Below are 21267 nucleotides of genomic sequence, written 5' to 3' on the forward strand. Positions count from 1 at the left end.
GATCATCGCCTGCACGACGCTACCTGAGCCATCACCCACTCTACCTGGCCAGGAACAAAGTTGATTAAGCTTTAGGAGTCATTATATGGGTTCAAAGATGGAGCGATAGTGAGTTTTGTGTGTGTGTGTGTGTGTAGTATAACAGCACCATTTGTATGATATAAATATTCACCCAAATGTATAATACTTAAATGTATAATACCCAATTATTCACTAAGTTATTCAACCATGACTCAGTAGTTGTCTGTCATACATGCAGAGGTCTGTAATTTCATCAGAGGTTGAGCCACAGGTCAAGCAAATACCTCGCCCGCTCCTCCTTGCGTCTCAAAGTCGTGGCATGACCACATAAGGGGACAGACGTGCCCATAAGTGCTCTTGACTTCCCGATCGTCCCACTAAGGTCCCTTCAGCCGGCAAGCTTTCCATCATGGGAGGGTCGACATAAACGTCCCAGAAGAGGCTCTCTCATGGACGCAGATTCTGGTACGGATGCCATCGCTCGAGGATCCTGATTATACTAGTTTAGCATTTTGCATAAATGCTAAAGATGTAATGAGAAATAACTATGTCACTAATGACATGGATGGGCCCTTTCATACGTCCGAAGCCTCATCAAACCGGTAGTCGGGCAGCTAAAGCTATCTATGCTTGAGCCATTGACGAAGAAACAGATGATTATCAAACGTTTAGAAACAATTCATTTTTTAACAGGGCTCCAAAGAAGGTCCACTTACTTGGATTTTTTAAGATGGCAGAGAGGACACAGGTGACACTCTGCTCGCACATGAAGCACAGGACGCCCAGATTTGTGTGTGACTCACTAAGATAGACCTCAAATCTTACATGGATTCCTCAGATTGAAGTTCGATAAAAAATGACAACTTGTCAAAAGCAAATTTCTACAGGATTATTGAATTTCTTCAGTTTAAGTCTTGTCATCAAATGAACCTACGCACAAAAGTCCCAAAGAAAGAGCTAGTAGAATACGTAGAAGAAATTGCGAAACCTAAGGAAAATATTCAGGGCTATGTCAGTGGCACCAGTCACCACCTTCATGAACAACTACAGTCTGTCACGGAAACCAAACCAAAGAGGATACCTTGCAAAGTTTGCAAACGTAAGTGACATGCAACAGAAAAAATGCTGGTTTGCAAGACAAGCAGATAACTACTCCAGCCAGCCAGAGGCAAGATCGAAGAAAAGGATCCGCAGGATTTTAAAATTTCAGATAGTCCTAAAACCAAAACCCAAAGGAACATTACACAGGAAATAAAATGTCTCCAAACACTAAAGGCACTCCGAATAAAAGGTGTATAGTACATTAGTCTCCACACCACAACACACAAGATTGTAGAAATATACAGAGAATGAGGCAAGAAATTGGAAAAATCGACGGCAGACAAGTACACAGCCTCGGGGAAGAGGAGCGCGTCCAGCAACACGATCTAGATAGCATCAACGGTTCAAGAAACAAAGCTTCCATCACCGGCCTATTAATCGCCGTTAAAACAAAGTGAAGTGTTAACCGTACCAGCGAGATAGGTAACAATCAATATTCCCAGATAGATACGGGGGCCTGTGCCAATGTTATTCATTAAAGTCGTTCAGTGAACTCCAGCGGCGATATCTCCAAATAAGTGGCCAATAAGACCTAAAGACATTCCCCTGGCCGGTGTGTCAGAATCCAATGAATATGCTAAGTAATAGCACTACCAATCCGTTTTTCTATATCCAGTGCAACCGTTTTCGGCGGATTTCTACATAGTCAAGGCTTTTTTAAGCCAGCGGACGGGATACTTGGATCTGACCCCACTCTAAGGCAGAACAACATTAACGTTCAATACGGATCAAACAATAGCGCATAATTGTAAAAAATATCACGCACGCAAACTTCACATCCATTGGCGTCAGGTGCCGTGTAATAACCGCCTCGACAGGCGCGGGGGGAGTCTTTGGCATTTCAAAGCAGGAATTAATTATGGAGATCACTCTTCGAAACTTCAACTAGTAGTTTAAAGGACATTTCTGATGAAAAGTGGCCAGAACTGGACTCTAACTCTGCTGTGTTAACTGGTACAACCGTTACATAGCCAGAACTAACTTGGAGTCACAGTACGTTTGCCAAAATTGTGGAGTGAAGGAGGAGCAGATAAGTTGTGTGTCTCAGTGAAAATTCACGAGTGAAAGGTTTGTCACTTGAGCTCCACTCTTAAGCACTGTTAGATTAGGTAGTCTCACAGTAGATGTCCTCGTTCTCAGTAGAACTGGGGGACCCATAACCTTAAGAAAGGGATGTTGTTTAGGTAATTCTTTTTGTTTATGACAAAAGTGGTTGTCGAAGAGCCATTAGAATTACCAATAGGTAGTGTAACACAGGGTAAATTAAATCGAAAATCACATATTGTGAATACGTAGCGTTGATAGCACCACACGAAAGTAGTCGATCATCCTCGAGGCAAAAGTGATCTTTAGAATTACTAGCCGAGTTCAAGGAAATCATAGCATTGCCTGAGAACCCCGAGGTGAAACAAAGCGACAAATCAACATATTCCACTCTCAAATCGGGAAACAAATCCACCCATCCCAACATATAGGCTACCCCACAGATACAAACGTTGCAAGATCTCGAACAACAATCTACAGTCTCTACAACAATCCGTCAGACCATCTCTCTTCAACATGACCGTATGAATAGTCTACTCAAGCTAATAAGGCATTTTGAGGAAAAGCTTCCTATATCCCCTGAAGACATTGGTAAAAATGTGCATTCTCAGCTGCGTCAAAAACGTGGTCTGTTTAATTTTGTAGGGTTAATAAGTAACACCTTCTTTGGTACGGCAACCGCCGAAGGTGAAGCTAGACTAGGGAATAAAATGAGTGCAGTTTCAGAAGCAGTTAAGAAACAAAATAGGGCCATTGCACAGTCCTACAAGGCAGTACAAACTCTGACCTCCCAAATGAATGCTATTGTTGAAGAAACTAATGAACTAACACAAGTTGTCCAGGGATTCATACGGTCAGAATCTACACCGGAATGGCTACTCTTCTTATCTGAATACATGCGTGCTGCTGAGGCCTCTGTACAATCTTTCATAGAAACCAGTAATAGGCTCATTGCTGATCTTGTAAATGCAGGGTTAGGTCGTGTTGATGCACAGTTGATGCCAGTTGGTCAACTAATTGCTGTGTTGCATATATCTGAAACTAAATATCGTCTAACTCCTATCTTTCAGGAGCATGCAGTGGAATATTATTAACCCTTATTAGAAGCAACATTAACACACAGGGAAATACTAACACACATTCCACTAAAATCACAAAAAAAGATACATGGCATTTGGAACCATTTCCACTAAAAGCGAATGAGGGACTATTAATTCTGAGCAAACGAACTGAACTAATAGTAGTATCAGAGGATTTTTCATTAGTTGCTGTGGCTAAGCATGAAGTCCTAAATCATTGTAAGTCAACATATTTACATTTGCATGTTTGTCCGATGTATGTTTTTGCATTTACTGGGGCTGCTGAGGCTACATGTGAATTAGCTATATTACAAACTAATACCTCTACAGCTCTACAACAATGTGTACATACTCCAATACCACATAGGTTAGTGTTTCACGCACATGTAAATAATGTGCAATATTTCTTTTTCCCAAATCAAACCAGTGTGATACTTATATGTCAGGATGTAGGCAATCATTTAGTGGTAAAAGGTTTTCATGTAGGACCAGACTATTGTGAAATTAGCAGTAATGCAATCACAACCTTGCCTACTCGCCATTATCTTGCATTTGTCACAAATATTACTCCTGAGCTGATTCCCATACCATTTCCCTTAAATATAAGTTTCAGTAATCTTCATATTGTTTCTGATAAACCAAACCTCCTATCTTATATTAATGAGACACAGTTTCCTGACTTACAGGATTCTCTTCCTTTATATTTATCTTCCGGTATAATCCTACCTGGTTTCATCATACCTACCATCATATTTATCAGTTCCTTGATTGTTATGATAATTTGTTACAGGAAGATTTCTTCTAGGTACACAATAGTTTCTAAGAAGACTTTTCGGAAGGAATTGCAAAAGCATATGAACGACGAAAAAGTTTAGCTAAAGCACACCTTTTTGTAACAAGGTTAGGTACACCTAGGTTTTAAACCGTGAGGTCTCGGTTGCAGGTGACCGAGTGGTGTAACAGCACCATTTGTAAAGGCCTGGGACTTAGGGATAGAAATCCTGACCAGACTAATCAGGATCTTTAGAAAAGGAAAGTCAAGGACCATGGTTTTCTGAGGAATAACAAACAACCGTTTGAGATTGACATCTCTTTACTATAAATAATATAACAAAACTCTGACACCAGTCAACAAATATCAAATAACAATTACGGAGTTAAAGAATTAATGTAGTAAACAGTTAATGGAGTTAAACAATTAAGGAAGCAAACATTTAAAGGAAGCAAACAATCAAAGGGAAGCAAACAATCAAAGGGAAGCAAACAATTAAAGGGAAGCAAACAATTTATGGAGTCAGCAATTAATAGAATCAAACACTTAATGGAATCAAACAATTAATGGGAGTCAACAACTGATAGACTCAAACAATACAAAGAGCAGCAATTAAAGGAATCAAACAATAGCATCAAACAATGAACAGATATTTTCTACGACAGTGGCCCTGGGGAAGGTTCTGGAACACGGTTAGATCCACACTCAGGGAAGTGTCCATTCAACTTCTCCTCGAGCGACAGCGGCCGATGTTTTGATATAGCAGGAGAACACCGGGGCACAGGGGAGGAGATGAACCGACGGTCGTGGTAGGTACAGAGGATTGACAGTCGATAGGTGAAGGTCTGGGGACACAGCCCACGAGTCGAGCCTTCATGAGATCACAGCCAGAATTTGACAAACAGCAGGGGAAGGTAGTGACTGCACTCGGCTGAGTAGGATCTGAAAGCGACACAGGTAGAAGCACCATTATCGCCTCTGTCACCCAAGTGTTGGTCGCACCAGCAACAAGCGAGTAAGCGGTAACCGAGCAGGAAGATCGTTTCGCCCTTACAATTTGTATTATATAAATATTTACCTAAATGTATAATACCAAATTATTCAACAAGTTATTCAACTGTGCCTCAGCTGTTATGCCTTTTTTTTTATTGGGCACCCCTCTTACATCCTTGTGTAGTGAAGCGCAGAAGCGTTTACAGCCCCAACAGGAAGCATGCTAAGTTCATGCTTGCCTTTATGACTCATGAATTAAGGGCGTAGAAGCCTGAAGAGTCAAGGGCGTAGAAGCCTGAAGAGTCAGTGGTTTATGTCATCAAGTTGATTGACTCCAACAACTTTCCTGAATACGAATTCGCAACTTTCGACTTACAACAGGTACCTACTTTACTGCTAGGTGAACAGGGACTAATGGGGGCTAGGAAGTAAGTCAAACAACTTCCACCGGCCGGGAATCAGACCGTGACATCTCACTTGCGAGGCACCCCCATTATGCATTGCTGAGGTTTCAGTTCCTCCGGGAGCGAGACAAGGGCAGGCTGAGGTCAGCGTATGTACAGCAACAAGATATCTGACGCGTTTCACTCCCGAAGTCTGCTTCGCTCTCTCTCACTGGGTCAGTGAGAGGAGACTCCTATCACTTGTTAATCAGTGAGCACCTCACTTAGGTGTTCTCCTATAAATTTACCAAACACTTCCTTTAGCAGAGAAGGTACAATGTATTCTCAACTGAACTCAGTCCCTGTGATATATTTTCTACAATAAACAATATGGAATGGACAGGTGGAGCATCTGGTGAGTTATCGGGGTGTGTTGGTCACACTATATATACAGTATATATATATATACACTGTATATATGTGATGGACAGATGGAGCATCTGGTGAGTTATTGAGGTGTATTAGTCACACTATATATATATATATATATATATATATATATATATATATATATATATATATATATATATATATATATATATATATATATATATATATATATATATATATATATATATATATATATATATATATATATATATATATATATATATATATATATATATATATATATATATATATATATAACACACCCCAATTTCACCAGATGCTCCACCTGTCCATTCCATTTTTACTACTTAAAATATAGTCTTTTTATATTTAAATCATTTGTTCACTACAGGAATCTAGAATGAGCAAGAAATACGTTGGTGCTATCTTTACCAATTTTCTAAGTATCCTGAGGCTGCTGCAATTTTCCCAAAAGAGTGCTGTATGTGTGGCTGACTTCCTTTATAGAACCAAATGACGACTTGGATAGAGTGCTCGCCTCATTGGGTCGGTGGTTCGATCCCCAGGCACTCCCAGTTCACCCAGCTGTCAATAGATACCTAAGTTTACAACTTGTGGAGGTGAATGCGGTCAAGTGTAGTACCGGCCATGCTGCCTTCTTGTGTACTGAAGGCTTATACAATATGCTATATCCAAACTGTCCCTAGTGGGTAGTCACTTAGGGACCCACCTTCACTTTCAATAACACACATACCAGTTTACAGTTTCCAGAATGTACAAGATTGGTTCCTAGTATCACTAGTTATTTTGATTTTGTATGGTGCAACAATTATTTGATAAAGGTGTTCGTCACCGACTCCTATTTACACTAAGACGTGAATGATGCCGAGGTGTTCAACCTTTGAAAGACCAACGCACGCCATTGTATCGAGTATGTGTCTGTCAATTCAGTACTGATGTTCGTCATGCCATCACCGGGAATTGTAACCACCGTCCTCCGGCGTGGTTGTTTGTTATGATCACACGTAACGCTGGCGGACAGCGGAAAAGGTATAGGATAGTTTTAAGACAAACCTGAAAAGTGCCAATCGATCGACCCACTAGCGTAGCTAGGGGCGGGGGAAGTGGTTCGGCCCCGGGCGGCACTTTTGGGGGGCGGCACTTTTGGGTCTGCTCATCACCCATATCTGCAGCTACTGGAGACGTTAATCCATCCCTTTGTATCGGCGGCAAGTTAATCCTCTTTACTGCTTTTGTTGCAAACTGTTTTCAGACAGAAGTAACTCAAAATTTAATTCTGAGGATGGATTCAACATATGGTGGAAACTGAATCCTTGAATATCCGAGCACGAATCCAGTGCAGCTCACGTTCGGAATTTCACACAATGGAAGGAGTTGGAAATTAGGATTGCTCGTGGAGCAACAATTGATAAAAAAGAACAAGAAGTTGTTGAAAGCCAAGTGAAAAAGTGGAAGGAAATCCTTTCAAGATTGCTTGATATTATTAGATTCCTAGCTAAACAGAATTTGGCTTTACGAGGCCACCGAGAAGGAATGAATTATGAGAGAAACGAGACTGAAGCAACGGAAAATAGAGGAAATTTTTTTAGAGCTAGTTGATTTGTTGGCGAAATATGATCCAGTGCTACGTGAACATCATCTAAGAATCCAGCTGGGAAACAAGTTTGCTACTTCCTATCTGTCTCCTACTATTCAGAACGAGTTTATAGAAATTTTGGGAGAAAACGTAAGAAGCAAAGTCATCAAGCAAGTAAAAGAAGCAAAGTACTTTTCCATGATATTCGACAGCACTCCTGATATTTCACATAAGGATCAAACGAGCCAAGTTTTACGCTATGTTATGATCGATGGAGATAAAGTGAAGGTTGTGGAATCATTTGTCGATTTCATTGAAACAGAAGGTAAAACCGCCGAGAATATTTCAATGATGATTTTGGAAAAATTAGAGAAAGACGGAATTGATATTCAAAATTGTAGAGGGCAAGCATATGATAATGCTGCGGTGATGGCTGGTGTTCATACTGGTGTTCAGAAATGTATCAAGGAAATTAATAAAAAAGCAGAATTTATCGCTTGTACAAATCACTCGCTGAATTTGGCGGGTGTTCATGCAGCTTCTGTTGCTGTGAATTCTGTTACCTTTTTTGGATGTGTGGAACGTTTGTTTGTATTTTTTTCTTCATCAACCCATCGCTGGGATGTTCTAACTTCAGTCACTGGTCAAAGTGTCAAGCGCATAATAGAAACTCGGTGGAGTGCGAGGGGAGAAGCTGTAAGTGTTGTAAAGAAACATTTCTCAAAAATCTTAAGTGCCCTAGAAAAGTTAACTGGTGAAGAAGAAAATACAGCTACCAGGGCAGATGCTGGTGTTCTACTTGGTGCGTTGCAATCATTTTCCTTTTGTGCTTTCTTGGCCTGTTGGGACCCGTCCTTCTAGAAATTAACGACACACAGACTTACCTCCAAACCAAGGGCTTGAACATACAACAATGTGATATAAAACTCAGGGCATTAGAAACATTTCTAGTTGAAAACAGGGACAAGCTAGTGAGTAATGGAGTTAACTATGCCAAAGAAATTTGCAATGATCTGGGGATAGTCATGGAGCGTCAGCGTCGACCCAAAAAGAAGAAACAAATGTTTGGTGAAGGATCACGAGATGCTGAATTGCCATACGACATTGAATTGAGGAGAGAAATGTTTTCTTCGCTGGACAGAGTGATCCAAGAAACAACTTTGAGATTTCAACAGCTTCATGAACTTGCTGAGAAATATGCCTTCCTTACCCTATTGAATCTTTTGGATGATAAATATGAGTGTCAAATAGATCACGATCACGACGACATTGATAAAGAGGAGTTCCTCGTTGAGAGAAAAAGACTTCAGCATTTTGTTGCTGTTGCTGCTATAACTATTAAAGACAGAATACAGACGTGGAAAGAAGGCCCCCTTGAACTTTTGCAGTTTATTCAAAAGTATAACCTTGGGAACTCGGTTCCAAATATAGTAATAATGCTGAGGATTTTCCTCACAATTGCTGTTAGTGTTGCTACCTGTGAGAGGAGTTTTTCGAAACTAAAACTGATCAAGAATTACTTAAGATCTACTTTGAGCACCTTGCGGTTGAGAAATCTTGCCATACTGTCTATAGAGCGACAATTGACAGATGAAATAGTTTTTGACAATGTCATTGAAGAATTTGCCAACAAAAAAACAAGAAAAGTTACTTTGTAGAAAGTTGTAGTTTTCATTTCAGAAATAAAGATGGTCCTAATTTTTTACACTTTTTTTACTTTTTTCCCTATCCTATATGTCGTTTTTGCTTTTTGTTTAACTGTTACTTATAAAGTTTAAGTATGTTTGGTGTGTATTTAAAGCATACTATATTTGAGTATGTGAAAGTACAGTAATATTATAATGGTACACAAACTATTTAATATATATATATATATATATATATATATATATATATATATATATATATATATATATATATATATATATATATATATATATATATATATATATATATATATATATATATATAAAAGAGTGAGTCACTGTGCAATATGTATTTTTAAAGGGGGTAAGTGGCAACTGGGCGATGTCCCTGGCGGCACACACTTAGCTACGCCACTCGACCCTCACCTGGGAGACGATCCTCCACACCGTAACGCTTGGAGGAGCCCCCACACGAGAAGGTGTCAATAGTTTTGAATTAGCCCGACTGCATACAGAGACAAATAAGCGCCAGCGCCGAAAAGACGCTGCCGCCCTCCTGCACTAGATGCAGCCCTCCACATGCAACAGCTGTGGACGACACTGCCGATCCTGTATTGGCCTCTCGAGTCACCCCAGGGGTCACTAACGAAAGTAACATTCTTGATAACGCATATTATTGTGTCATAGCTGGATGATCGTCATACTCGATTCCGAGTGACATCAAAGTAGTAGTAGTGATCACACCAGGTGGTCGTACTGCCCAATTGCACATATTTATTGTTCGTCTCAGAGTAAGAATCTCATTCAACATTACTTCAGTATTTTTTTTCTCAGCTACATAGCATCTCTTGCAAACACAAGTTATGTTAGCTCTTGTTTCATTTTAATAACAAAGGTAAAGCTCCTTGCCTCCTGGGCTAATGATTTGGTAGCAGGTATTAATATTGACTACACCTTTTTATACCCACGCTCACCAGCAGCCCAGTAACAAACTCTTCTCTTCTAGGACACAACAGGAGAATCATTTCATGTTTCAATTTATGGTGAAGTTCTCGTGTACTGTCCTCAGTGTCAGGTTAGTGGTAGTCCATTCCCTTGGGGGAAATTACCTGTCTAGGTCGTATGTACTGCACAAGGAAGATTCCCAAGTAACTTACCTGCCCTGACTGACCTTAATGAGATTTCCTCATCAAACAGTGAATGGTTTACCTCGCTTGAGCACAGAGGAGATACAGTCGACCATGAGGCCTGGGAGAGGAGTGACCAGGGCACACAGCAAGTTAGCGTAGCCGAACAGTCGAGAGTAGAAACCCGCTATAGCAAAAATAGTGTCTTAATAAAGTGTAGCTAACTCCTGTGCATAATATTTCAGTATTTAATATCTCCATTTGTAAAACTTACACTATTCTGAATTACATAACCTGTAAGAAGTAACAAGTCTTAATGTTCTCTGAAAGCAAACTGTACTCTCCTCTTGCCTAATATTGATCATTTTCGCGGCTATAGCCTATTATAATATCAAACTCCTGGTGTTTCAATACAAACTTTACACTGCTTACCTTCTTCTTCAGTTTTCGAGAACTTGTTGATCCAGGAGTTGAAGTAAGTACCGAAGAGAACGACTGCGAAAAGGTTGTTGAACAGCCAGAAAAGATACAAAAATGAGGACACGGAAATTATACTGCTGCTGAGGGGTCCTCCTGGCTTCTCGTCTCTCTTCTTTTCAGTATTTTCTGTTTCTGTTGTCTCTGAGGATTAAGACAAGTCAGAGGGAAGGAGAAAGACTGTTTGAATAGCTTTTTTAAAAAGTTTCATGCTTATTACATAACGACCAGTTTTAAGTATAAGTAATTTATTTTAATAATAATTGTAAACCCAAGTATACTGTGAAAATAAGCTCACTATCTTTGTTTTCAGTTGCAAGTGAAGGAAGGAGTTTATGGTCTCTGATTTATATAAGGTTGACGAGCTCATGACAGGTATACAGCGATTAACACAGACTTTAACAGCGAACAATTGAAAGATTCACATTGAAATTTTTTATAAGAGAGTCAGTGAGGAACGACCAGTGACTATGAGCGCTTAAACATATGTTTAGAAAGAGGATCACCAGCCAGGTGGTCTCGAACGTGTCTCAGAAAACTCAAACATGGAGCCAATTAATGCGAACCACATCAACCATGAACAACAATGGCACCCCACATTCATTAAGTACCCGCGTTCATGGAATAATTCGCAATGCTCACCGAGTCTTGTCACAGCAGAGGTGCTTCACAGATTGACACTTGTCCATTATAAACTCTTCAATAATTTCACAAAGGTATTACTTCCCAAGAAAAGATTATAGTATACCTGAACGGTTCACTTCAGTCCTCAGCAATGTGTAAGAGTACCAGGGGTGAGCCCAGGTCCAAAGAGTGAGCACCGCAATTACCACCACTGAGCTCAGAACTCGCACAATTTACAAATTCCTATGGAAACTAAATTTCGTTTCTGAAGACTGGGTCATCTTTAGGACCATTAACCCATGGAAAGGCTTAACTAATTGAAATATGGGAGCTGCAAAGCCCTGGATATTTGACCCTTTCCTCTGGGGAAGGAGATCGCATAGTTATCTTGGGACAATGCCACAATTGAAGAACCAATCGGACCAGTTAAGTATCCCACTGAAGACTAGCTTCTGATATTCTGACTGGGAGAAACCGTGGATTTCTCCAAAGCCTTTCAAGAGCTTCTCTAGCCAGGATCGCTGTTGATATTTAGGAGTCACAATTTATCAATCTCTGTCGGAGAAGGAGCCTTGGTGAAGATTCTCTGGGTTACTTTTAACCCGAAAAGAATTACCTAAACTGTTTGGAACTTAAGAAAACTCAATTGGTCAAAAAATATATCTAGGCATCCTTCTGGTCACTACAGGGCAACCAGAGAGCTGATTCAGTTAAATAATAATCATTCTGAGTTGACTGCCACCTGATCAATCAATTACATTACAATACAACATCCAGCCAAAAATCCATAAATGTTTCAATCTGGTTTGATACGACCATCATTTGTGTCATTTACAGCAACCGAAACCCCCTCAAACCCAAAGCAGAAGTGACTCCTTTTAATTTTTTCCCTCAACCAGGTCATACAACAGAACAGCTACAGTAGATGACATGGTTGTTCTACCTCCTAAATACGTACTAAGTGAGTCGAGTGGTTAACACTATGGCCCGAACTCAGAATGCTGGTTTGAAACAGCATGAAGGTTTAAACTAAGGATCAAGCGAAGATTGAAGATTGTTGTTATTCAGAATGCTGGCTTGAGCCAACAAACAGATCAAACCGGGTTTGAGATTGGATTTGCCGATTCTCGCGTTAATCCAGCTTATAGGCAGGTTTAGCTGTCGATCCGTCATTCAAGATAGCAAGTCAACATGAATTTTGACAGAGAGCGTGTTTTCCAGACAACGATATAGGTTCAGCAAGGGAGATTTCCTTGATATTTTCCGTGATATGGAGCATTACTGGACAGATCTGTTGGCTATGGTTCACCTCTACCTCCCATTCATCAGCTGATGATTGCTTTGGGATTCTTAGCAACGAATAGTTTCCAGGTAAGAAAGATTCTGGTTACTGATTGAGTTATGGAAATGTGTTCAAACACTTTCGTGTTTAGGGTCCATGAAGATCAAGCGGGTAAAAGTAAAGAACGCTGACGTTTCTTTATTTTGAGTGTTTTTCTTTACGAAAAAATATTTTGATGTATTTTAAATATAACTGAATCAATCCTGAGTGAATTTTGATTTTAATGTATTAATAAAGGAAAGTCTTTTCTTAACATTACTAATCAGGGGAAATTTGGGTTTTAAAGAACAGAAAGAAACCCAACTTAACCGAACCGAACCTCCCCAGGTTACTACACCCTGTACTGATTCGTCTCGCTTTGGTTATGAATATTGACACCTGTCCCAGAATATATCTACAGCACTAGCGTAGCTAGGGGGGGGCGGTCCGCCCCGGGCGGCACTTTTGGGGGGCGGCACTTTTGGGTCTGCTCATCACCCATATCTGCAGCTACTGGAGACGTTAATCCATCCCTTTGTATCGGCGGCAAGTTAATCCTTGTCGTGTCTGACCTAACACCTGACCCACATCATCACGGCCACGTCATGAGCTACACACCCTTGCTATGCGCCCCCCCCCCACACACACAACCTGTAACCTGTTGAGGATTAAGGAAACAACTTCAAACAAGTACGCCAGTGAGCTCATGTGGTGTGGGTCAGGTGTTAGGTCAGACACGACGAGGATTAACTTGCCGCCGATACAAAGGGAAGGATTAACGTCTCCAGTAGCTGCAAAACCATGCAGTCTCGGGTCATATCAGTTCATGTACAGCCGACCAATCCACCAGTTACAAGCAATTCACTTCAGTTCTGCACAAGTCTCCATCGTGACAAGACGAGTGAGTCACTGTGCAATATGTATTTTTTGTGGGGGCAGGGGGCAAACTCAAGGGCCGCCCCGGGCGGCACACACTCTAGCTACGCCACTGATTCTACAGTTTGTATGTAATTGTTCTTCCTCGATGAATTTCTTTGTTATATAACAGCACAGCCACATTGTAAAACAGTAACATAAATCATTATAATTTGATCTTAATTTGATTGTAATTATAATAACAAAAGTAACTTATGATGTGCAAGAAGAGATTTTTCCTCCTCCGTAAAAAGTCGTCCAGTCATATTTGCCCCCATAGCCTTGTAAACATTACTCTCGATGGTGATTGGCTGTCGTAATGGTGTAAATGAAACGTGATTGGCTGGAATTTCAGGTTTAGAATCCTTGCTTGGAAAGGACGAGTTGTATGTTCTAAGTAAACACAAGAAATATGTTCTGCCACGTTCGTAGAGTGATACGGTATATATAATTTGTAATACAAGTTTAAAGTCCTGCTATAATAGTCGAGATAAATTTATTTCTCTAGAAAAAAGGCCGCCATTTGCAATGACGTCACCACCTACCCCGCAGATGACGTTCTCCAACAAACTCACCACTCACCACTCACCAGTCACCACTGCAGTCGGAGGCAGGCCGTATTCAAGAACAGTCATGGAGTGTACGACGCCATTTACGATGACCTTCTTGACCTGATCTTGTTTCAGGAATACCACCCTTTCGAAGCTCTGGAGAGATCTCGAAGCTTTGATATTTTGAATACAGTGCTAACTCATAATTCCCACCAGGAAACTTGCTTCGAGACTCCTCCAAAGCTTCGAAAAATGCAGAGTTCCATGTGTTAAAGACGATATTGCTGAAAAAAGATCGGGGCAAGAAGGTCATTGTAAATGACGTCGTACACCCCATAACTGTTCTTGAAAGAAGCCCGGTTAACCCTCGTAACAAGGAGAAATATTAAGCTTATTTCTTTTTTTATCAAAAGAGTCGTACAGACACATCGTTTCTCGAGAGGTTGTCAACTGGAATGAGGAACTGCAATTACCAACCTGGTATATGAAATTGTTAAATGTGACACAACCTGGCCGTTGGAAAGATTGAACTACAGGGCTTCACGACTCATCTCACTTTTAATCAACCATTCTTAGCACCAGCTATCACCTAAGCTTAAAAGGTTACTGGATAAAATCCGAAAAGCCCGGGTGGGCATATTAAAGGGTCGCTTTCAACTGGCACCATGTTATGATAAAAATGTCAGTGTAGAGAAGAGGGGGTTGATTGAAGGTTTACATAGAGAGAAGATAGCTAAAATATAAATAAGAAAATACAAAATGGGGAAGACTGTACCTGATACGTCACCATAAGGGACGTGGTGACGAGGAAACAACGGTGTGAAGAGGATGATGAGGAAGGTGACGGCGGAGCATCCCATACACACGTCCTCCCACTTCAATCCCTTTTCAAACATCGACTGAAAACGCAATACACTTTTCAGTCATGAAGATTCACTAGTAGAATAAAAGAATTCTCTGGAATCTATTATGAATTAATGAGGACGACGCTCTCTGTATACTCTTGGCAGTGGAGGATTCGCTCCATTAAAATTTCAGCTCGAAATAACACTATGTAAATACTGTTCTTCAAGATTATCTGGAACATTCAGTTAAATATCCGGATCAACACTAACTGCTCACTTAACTCATTTCTACCCACCTTATTTACACAAGCTTACTTATTTTACAATTATAATAGTAACAAAGAGCACCTGGTACGATGGCTTTTTTATGATGTTTTCATAAAAAAGTCCTTCGTGGATATTAAGCGTGAGAGGGTTTTGGATATCAGTGGATAGGCGCTACTTTCCGCATCCTTGACATACGTTTAGATCCGATTTCAGAACGGTGGTTTGAGCCTGCGACATGAGCTCGGCTCAGGTGTGTGAATCGGGATTCCTCGATCCGAGATTTCCTGCAGTGGATTACCCATATTCAGAACATCGGCTCGAACCCCGGATCGGGTAATCTGTTGCATTTTCTTCAATTCTGAGCAAAATTCCGAACACTAAAATTCCAGCCAATCACATATCATTTACACAATTACGATAGCCAATCATAATCAAAAGTAATGTTTACAAGATTATGGTGGGAACTATGACTCGACGAGTTTTTACAGAGGAGAAATCTCTCCTTGCACATCACAAGTTACTTTTATTACTACAGTTCCAATCAAATTAAGATCAAATTATAATGGTTTATGGTATTGTGTTCCAATGTGGATGTGTTGTTATATAATAAAGAAATTCATAGAGGAAAACAATTACATACAAATTGTAGATATAGTCTAGGATAGGTGTCAATATTCATAACCAAAGCAAGATGAATCAATGCAGGGCGTAGTAACCTGGCTAGATTAGGCTAGGTTAGGATCAGTTTGGTTAGGTTAGGTTTCTTTCTGTTCTTTTAACCCCACATTTCCCCTGATTAGTAATGTTCAGAAAAGGCTTTCCTTTATGAATGGATTGAAATCAAAATGCACTCAGCATTAATTCAATTATATTGAAAATACATCAAAATAGTTTTCGTAAAGAAAAAGCGCCAGCGCTCTTTACTTTTACCCGCTTGATCTTCATGGACCCTAAGCACAAAAGTGTTGTAACACATTATCAAAACTCTTTCAGTTAGTAGAATATCTCTTACTGGAAACTATTCTTAACAAAGAATCTCAAAGCAATCATCAGCTGATGAATGGGAAGTAGAGGTGAATCATATCCAATTGGTCTGTCAAATAGATGCTCCATATCATGGAAAATATCAAGGAAATCTTCCAATTTAACGATATCGCCAAAAAGTGCGCTCTGTTAAAATTCGTGTTGACTTGTTATCTTGAATGACGGATCGACCGTTGAACCTGCCTCCAGGCTGGATTAACCCAAGGATCGACAAATCCAATCTAATACCCAGTTTGATCTTTGTGTTGGCTCAAGCCAGCATTCTGAATACCAACACTCTTCAATCTTTGCTCGATCTTTGGTTTAAACCTTCATGGGGTTTCAAACCAGCATTCTGAATTCGAACCTTAGGTTCAGATAATCAACAACTAATTTGGGAAGGAACGAGATCAACTCGGCTGTAGAAAACATACAACTGTATTGATGATTTCAGCGGGCTCAGGGATGATTTTGGCAGGCTCAGAAATAATTTTGGTGGGCTCAGGAATGATTTTCGAGGGCTCAGGGATGATATTATTGGGTTCATGAATGATTTTCGTGGGCTAATGGATGGTACTTTTCCACCGCGATGTGCAATCAGGCTAACTCGAAAGTATTGATCGTTTCCCAAAAGAAGGAGTCGATTTGGCACTTTCCTGGTTCGTCTTAAGACTATCCTTTTACCTTTTCTATTGCTCGCCAGCGTTTGAATGGGTAAGAATTCAGACAGGGTGCCATTATGCAGGACACTGTCGCTCATGTCATCATGGAGTTGCTTCACAATGGCGATGAATTTTGGTGAACAACCAAAACGACTGTGCAGGGAAAGGTAGTGCCCTTTCCAGCACTGATGGATGCATTGTTCGTCTTTAATTAGGGAGTTACCTTCGGATGAACATAAGAACACAAGAATACACGAATGGAGGAAAATGCAGTGGGCCTATTATTATTAAGCAGCCCCATTTATCCAGCGTGTTCGAGTTAATGATGAAGTTTAGTAACTTGTCCACTCATACATTACTTCATTTACAAACTAATGTTTACCTCTTTCACACCTAAATCTAAATTTGTATAATTTAAAACCCTTGCTACGAGTTTGTTCGTGGTTGGATAGTTTGAGTACCATTGTTATATGAACTTTGTTTAACCCCGATTTCCATTTATACACCTCGATCATATCGCCCCTCACTCTACGTCTCTCGAGGAAGTGCAAATTAAGATGCTTTATTCTGTCTCTGTACTCAAAGTTCCTCATGCGTGGGATTAGTCTTGTCATTCTCCTCTGAATGCTTTCTAGTGATTCAATATCCATTCTATAGTATGGTGACCAGAACTGAACTGCATAATCCAAGTGAGGTCTCACAAGCGCAAGATACAGTTTTAGGATGACCTCGCTAGTCTTGTAACTATCACTCCTTTGTATGATCCTATGATCTTTGTTAGCTTTGTTTTAAGCAAATGCACATTGTTGTCTTGGTTTAAGATTCCTACTTATCATTACTCCTAAATCTTTTCACAGTCAGATTTCTCTATAACAACGTTGTTCATATGATATCTGATTTCTCTGTTTACATGTCTTAGATTAAGCACTTTGCATTTGTCCTCATTAAATTTCATCTGCCATTTATCAGACGATGCGAAATTTTTTTTTAGGTCTTCCAGTGATTTTGTGGAGTCGTCCTCAGATTTAATTACGCTTCCTATTTTAGTCTCGTCAGCAAATTTACAGTACTTATGCTGCTGTCTACGCCTATATCTATGTCTTTTTTGTATGTAATAAATAGTAATGGTCCAAGCACTGAGCCTCAGGGTACTCCATTAGTGACGTTGTGATAGTTGTTATTTGGTATACACCTTAATTGTTTTAAATAAGTTCTGGAACTCTTAAGTGCCAGGGCTGATGTAAACACTTCTTCTGGGCTTTCATTTATTTTTGAAGCGCCTATGTAAACGCTTCTGGGCTTCACCTTGCACAAGGCTGTAGGGGAGTGCCCCATAAATAATAATAAAAAAAAAATGCCAGGGGTGGAACTGATATTTAGGGAAAATGAAGAAGAGAAATTAAAGAATAATACCCTCAGATGAGAGGATGTTCTTAAGAAGATAAATAAATTAAAGAAGACAAAATCTCCAGGGCCTGATAAAATTTTCCCTCGAGTTTTGAAAGAGTGTAAGGAACAAATTCGTGGACCCCTTGTAAATTTATTTACAAAATCATTAGCCAAACTTGTGGAAGCAGGCAAATGTAGTACCCATATTAAAAAAGGGAGACAGAGCATCAGCGTCAAATTACCAGCCGATTAGTTTGACGTCAGTAGTGAGGAAATTTCTTGAATCAATTATAGCAAATAGCCTCTGATCGCACTTAGAGAGAAAAAGAAATAGTCTCCGACTCTCAACATGGGTTTACAAAGGGAAAATCTTATTTAACAAATCTGCTGAATTTTTTTTCGGAAAGTCTTCGAGGTAGTAGATAATGACGAAAATTACTATGTTATTTACTTAGACTTTAGCAAAGCGTTTGACAGAATACAGCATCAGAAGCTTCTGAGAAAAGTTAAGGCTCATGGTATCGAGGGGAAAGTTTTAAATTGGATAAAATCATGGCTCACCGATAGAACACAAAGGGTCAGCATAGATGGTGTTAAATCTGAGTGGGGCTGTGTAACCAGTGGGGTTCCCCAGGGGCTAGTACTGGGCTCACTCTCTTTCATAATCAACATGAACGATCTAAATACTGGGATCAACAGTGACCTAAGGAAGTTTGCGGATGACACCAAAATAGGGCGGCAAATTAATTCAGGGCAGGATGCAAATGCACTACAGGAGGATTTCAATAAACTGTAGGAGTTGTCAGAAAAATGGCATGTGAAATTCAACACCAGCAAGTGGAGCGTACTTAATATTGGAAGAACAAATACTGTCAATGTATATAGCCTAAACAACATCAACCTAGAGAAGTCGACTTGTGAAAGAGACTTAGGGGTACTTGTAAGCCCGAACCTACGGCCTAGAAAACAGTGCATTAATGCTCGAAATAAGGCAAACAGAGTATTAGGTTTTATATCTAGAAGTTTAAGTAACAAGAGTGCAGAGGTCATATTGCAACTATATCTTGCGCTAGTCAGGCCGCACCTCGATTATGCTGTTCAGTTCTGGTGCCATTATTATAAAATGGATATCAATTCACTGGAGTCTGTGCAGCGAAGAATGACGAAAATGATTCCGGGACTTAGAAACCTTCTATATCAAGATAGAGTTTTAGGTAGTAGGTATTAGGCAACTACCAAACAGGGAGGTACTACCGGCTGGGAAGATATTGGAAGCATAATGTGTTGTCTATGGTAGACCCTGCTGCTATATGGCATCACAAAAATTGTGACCAAGTCCCAGGTTGCTGATCTGACTTTCTGCCTCATCTATACACTATTGCAGGGTCTCAATTGTTTCACTTACTATTGACAACACAACATACATATAATATTTTTCACTTTTGATCGTTTTTCATTTTTGTATTTCTTTATGGTTTATTATTATTATTATTATTATTATTATTATTATTATTATTATTATTATTATTATTATTATTATTATTATTATTATTATTATTATTATTATTATTATTATTATTATAATTATTACATTTTCGACCCCCAGGCACTGATGTGGGTCAGTGACCAGTGCCCGGGTGGGCTAATCCCCGTCCCAAAAAAAATAAATAAATAAATAAAGAAACTAAACTTGCATTCCCTAGAAAGACGAAGAGTGAGGGGAGATATGATAGAAGTATTTAAGTGGGTAAAAGGAATCAATGAAGGAGATATAGATAAAGTTCTTATAATATCTGAGCAGGATAGGACTTGTAGCAACAGATTAAAAGTTGGATAAGTTTAGGTTTAGGAGCGAGATAGGAAGGAACTGGTTCACAAATAGGGTGGTAGACGAATGGAACAAGCTTAACCACCTTGTAGTAAGTGCTGGAACGCTGGAAAGTTTTAAAAGGAGGCTAGATAGATTCATGGCTGATAGAGAGTGGTAGTAACTCTCGACAGGAGCTACCATGCACAGGCCAACCGGCCTATTGCAGGCTCCTTATTTTCTTGTGTTCTAATGTGTTTAAACTCTTCCGCCAGCCATGACCATACGTGTTAAGCCATGGAGGTGTAGGAGAGCGACCTGCACGTGCGACCAGTACGGCCAGTGTTCCAGAAGAAGACCTCGCTAGAGGAAAGGTCACAGCAGACTTAGCTCCTGGGGATAAATTGTCGGTAATGGCTAGTGCTACTTGTGAGCAGGGCAGTGCCTTTCTTAAGTTAGAGAAGGTCAAAGAAGAAAACTTGAAATTAAAGGAAGTGATAGCGAGGATGAAGGAAGAAGATACGAGACAGGAAAGTTGTGTCTGACGAAAACTCAGGCGAATGGAAGGTTGTGAGGAGAAAACGACCAAAATGGTAGTGGAAAAAGACACCAAGGAAACGACAACAGCTAAGTGTAAAAACTCTTAAAGTCCTTTGATAGACGAATTGAGCATTAGCATAGTCAGGGACAGGGCTGAGAGGGAAGGTAAAAAAACCTTAATTGTTGGCGATTCTCAGGTACGGTACCTGGATAGAGCTTTTTGTGATAGAAATAAAAATAGGATGAGGGTGTGTTTACCAGGAGCTGGGGTGGGGGATATAGTTGATAGGATGGACAATATCTTGTCTGATAATGGGAACAAACCCATAATCTGCCTTAGTGAAGGAGGCAATGATATTGGCCGGTGTAGGAGTGAGGAGCTTCTTGATAAGGTCGAAGGGAGGGATCCCTATCATATGTGGTGTCCTGCCTAGAAGGAAAGTTTGCAATGAATGGTTGTCAAGGGCAGTTGGTGTCAACGTCAGTTGGTGTCTACGGCCGTCTTGACAGATATTGCAAGTCAATATCAGTCTCATTCAATGACAGCTGGGACAAATTTTACGGCAGAAGGGACCTTTATGCTAGGGATGGGGTACATCTCTCTGGGGATGGGGTGGCAACCCTGGCTGGCTCTCTCGAGAGGGCAGTTTAAAAGATGTCGAAGTCTTTAAA

The 21267-nt window shown here is 40.1% G+C and overlaps 1 protein-coding gene across 1 annotated transcript in view; it reads right to left on the reverse strand.

Annotated features, from left to right (window-relative positions):
* The window catches only part of LOC121873538 (solute carrier family 43 member 3-like), a 47984-nt gene that overhangs the window by 19561 nt on the left and 7156 nt on the right, over window positions 1–21267 (reverse strand). Inside the window, exons 3-5 of the mRNA XM_042377168.1 lie at window positions 14838–14961; window positions 10607–10795; window positions 10257–10361 (exon numbers count right to left, since the gene is read on the reverse strand). Of these exons, the coding sequence (XP_042233102.1) occupies window positions 10257–10361; window positions 10607–10795; window positions 14838–14961 (418 nt within the window). The remainder of the gene's footprint in view (window positions 1–10256; window positions 10362–10606; window positions 10796–14837; window positions 14962–21267) is intronic.

This window comes from Homarus americanus, unplaced genomic scaffold (genome assembly GCF_018991925.1).
Source record: "Homarus americanus isolate GMGI-L3 unplaced genomic scaffold, GMGI_Hamer_2.0 scaffold30858, whole genome shotgun sequence".
Lineage (NCBI taxonomy): Eukaryota > Metazoa > Arthropoda > Malacostraca > Decapoda > Nephropidae > Homarus > Homarus americanus.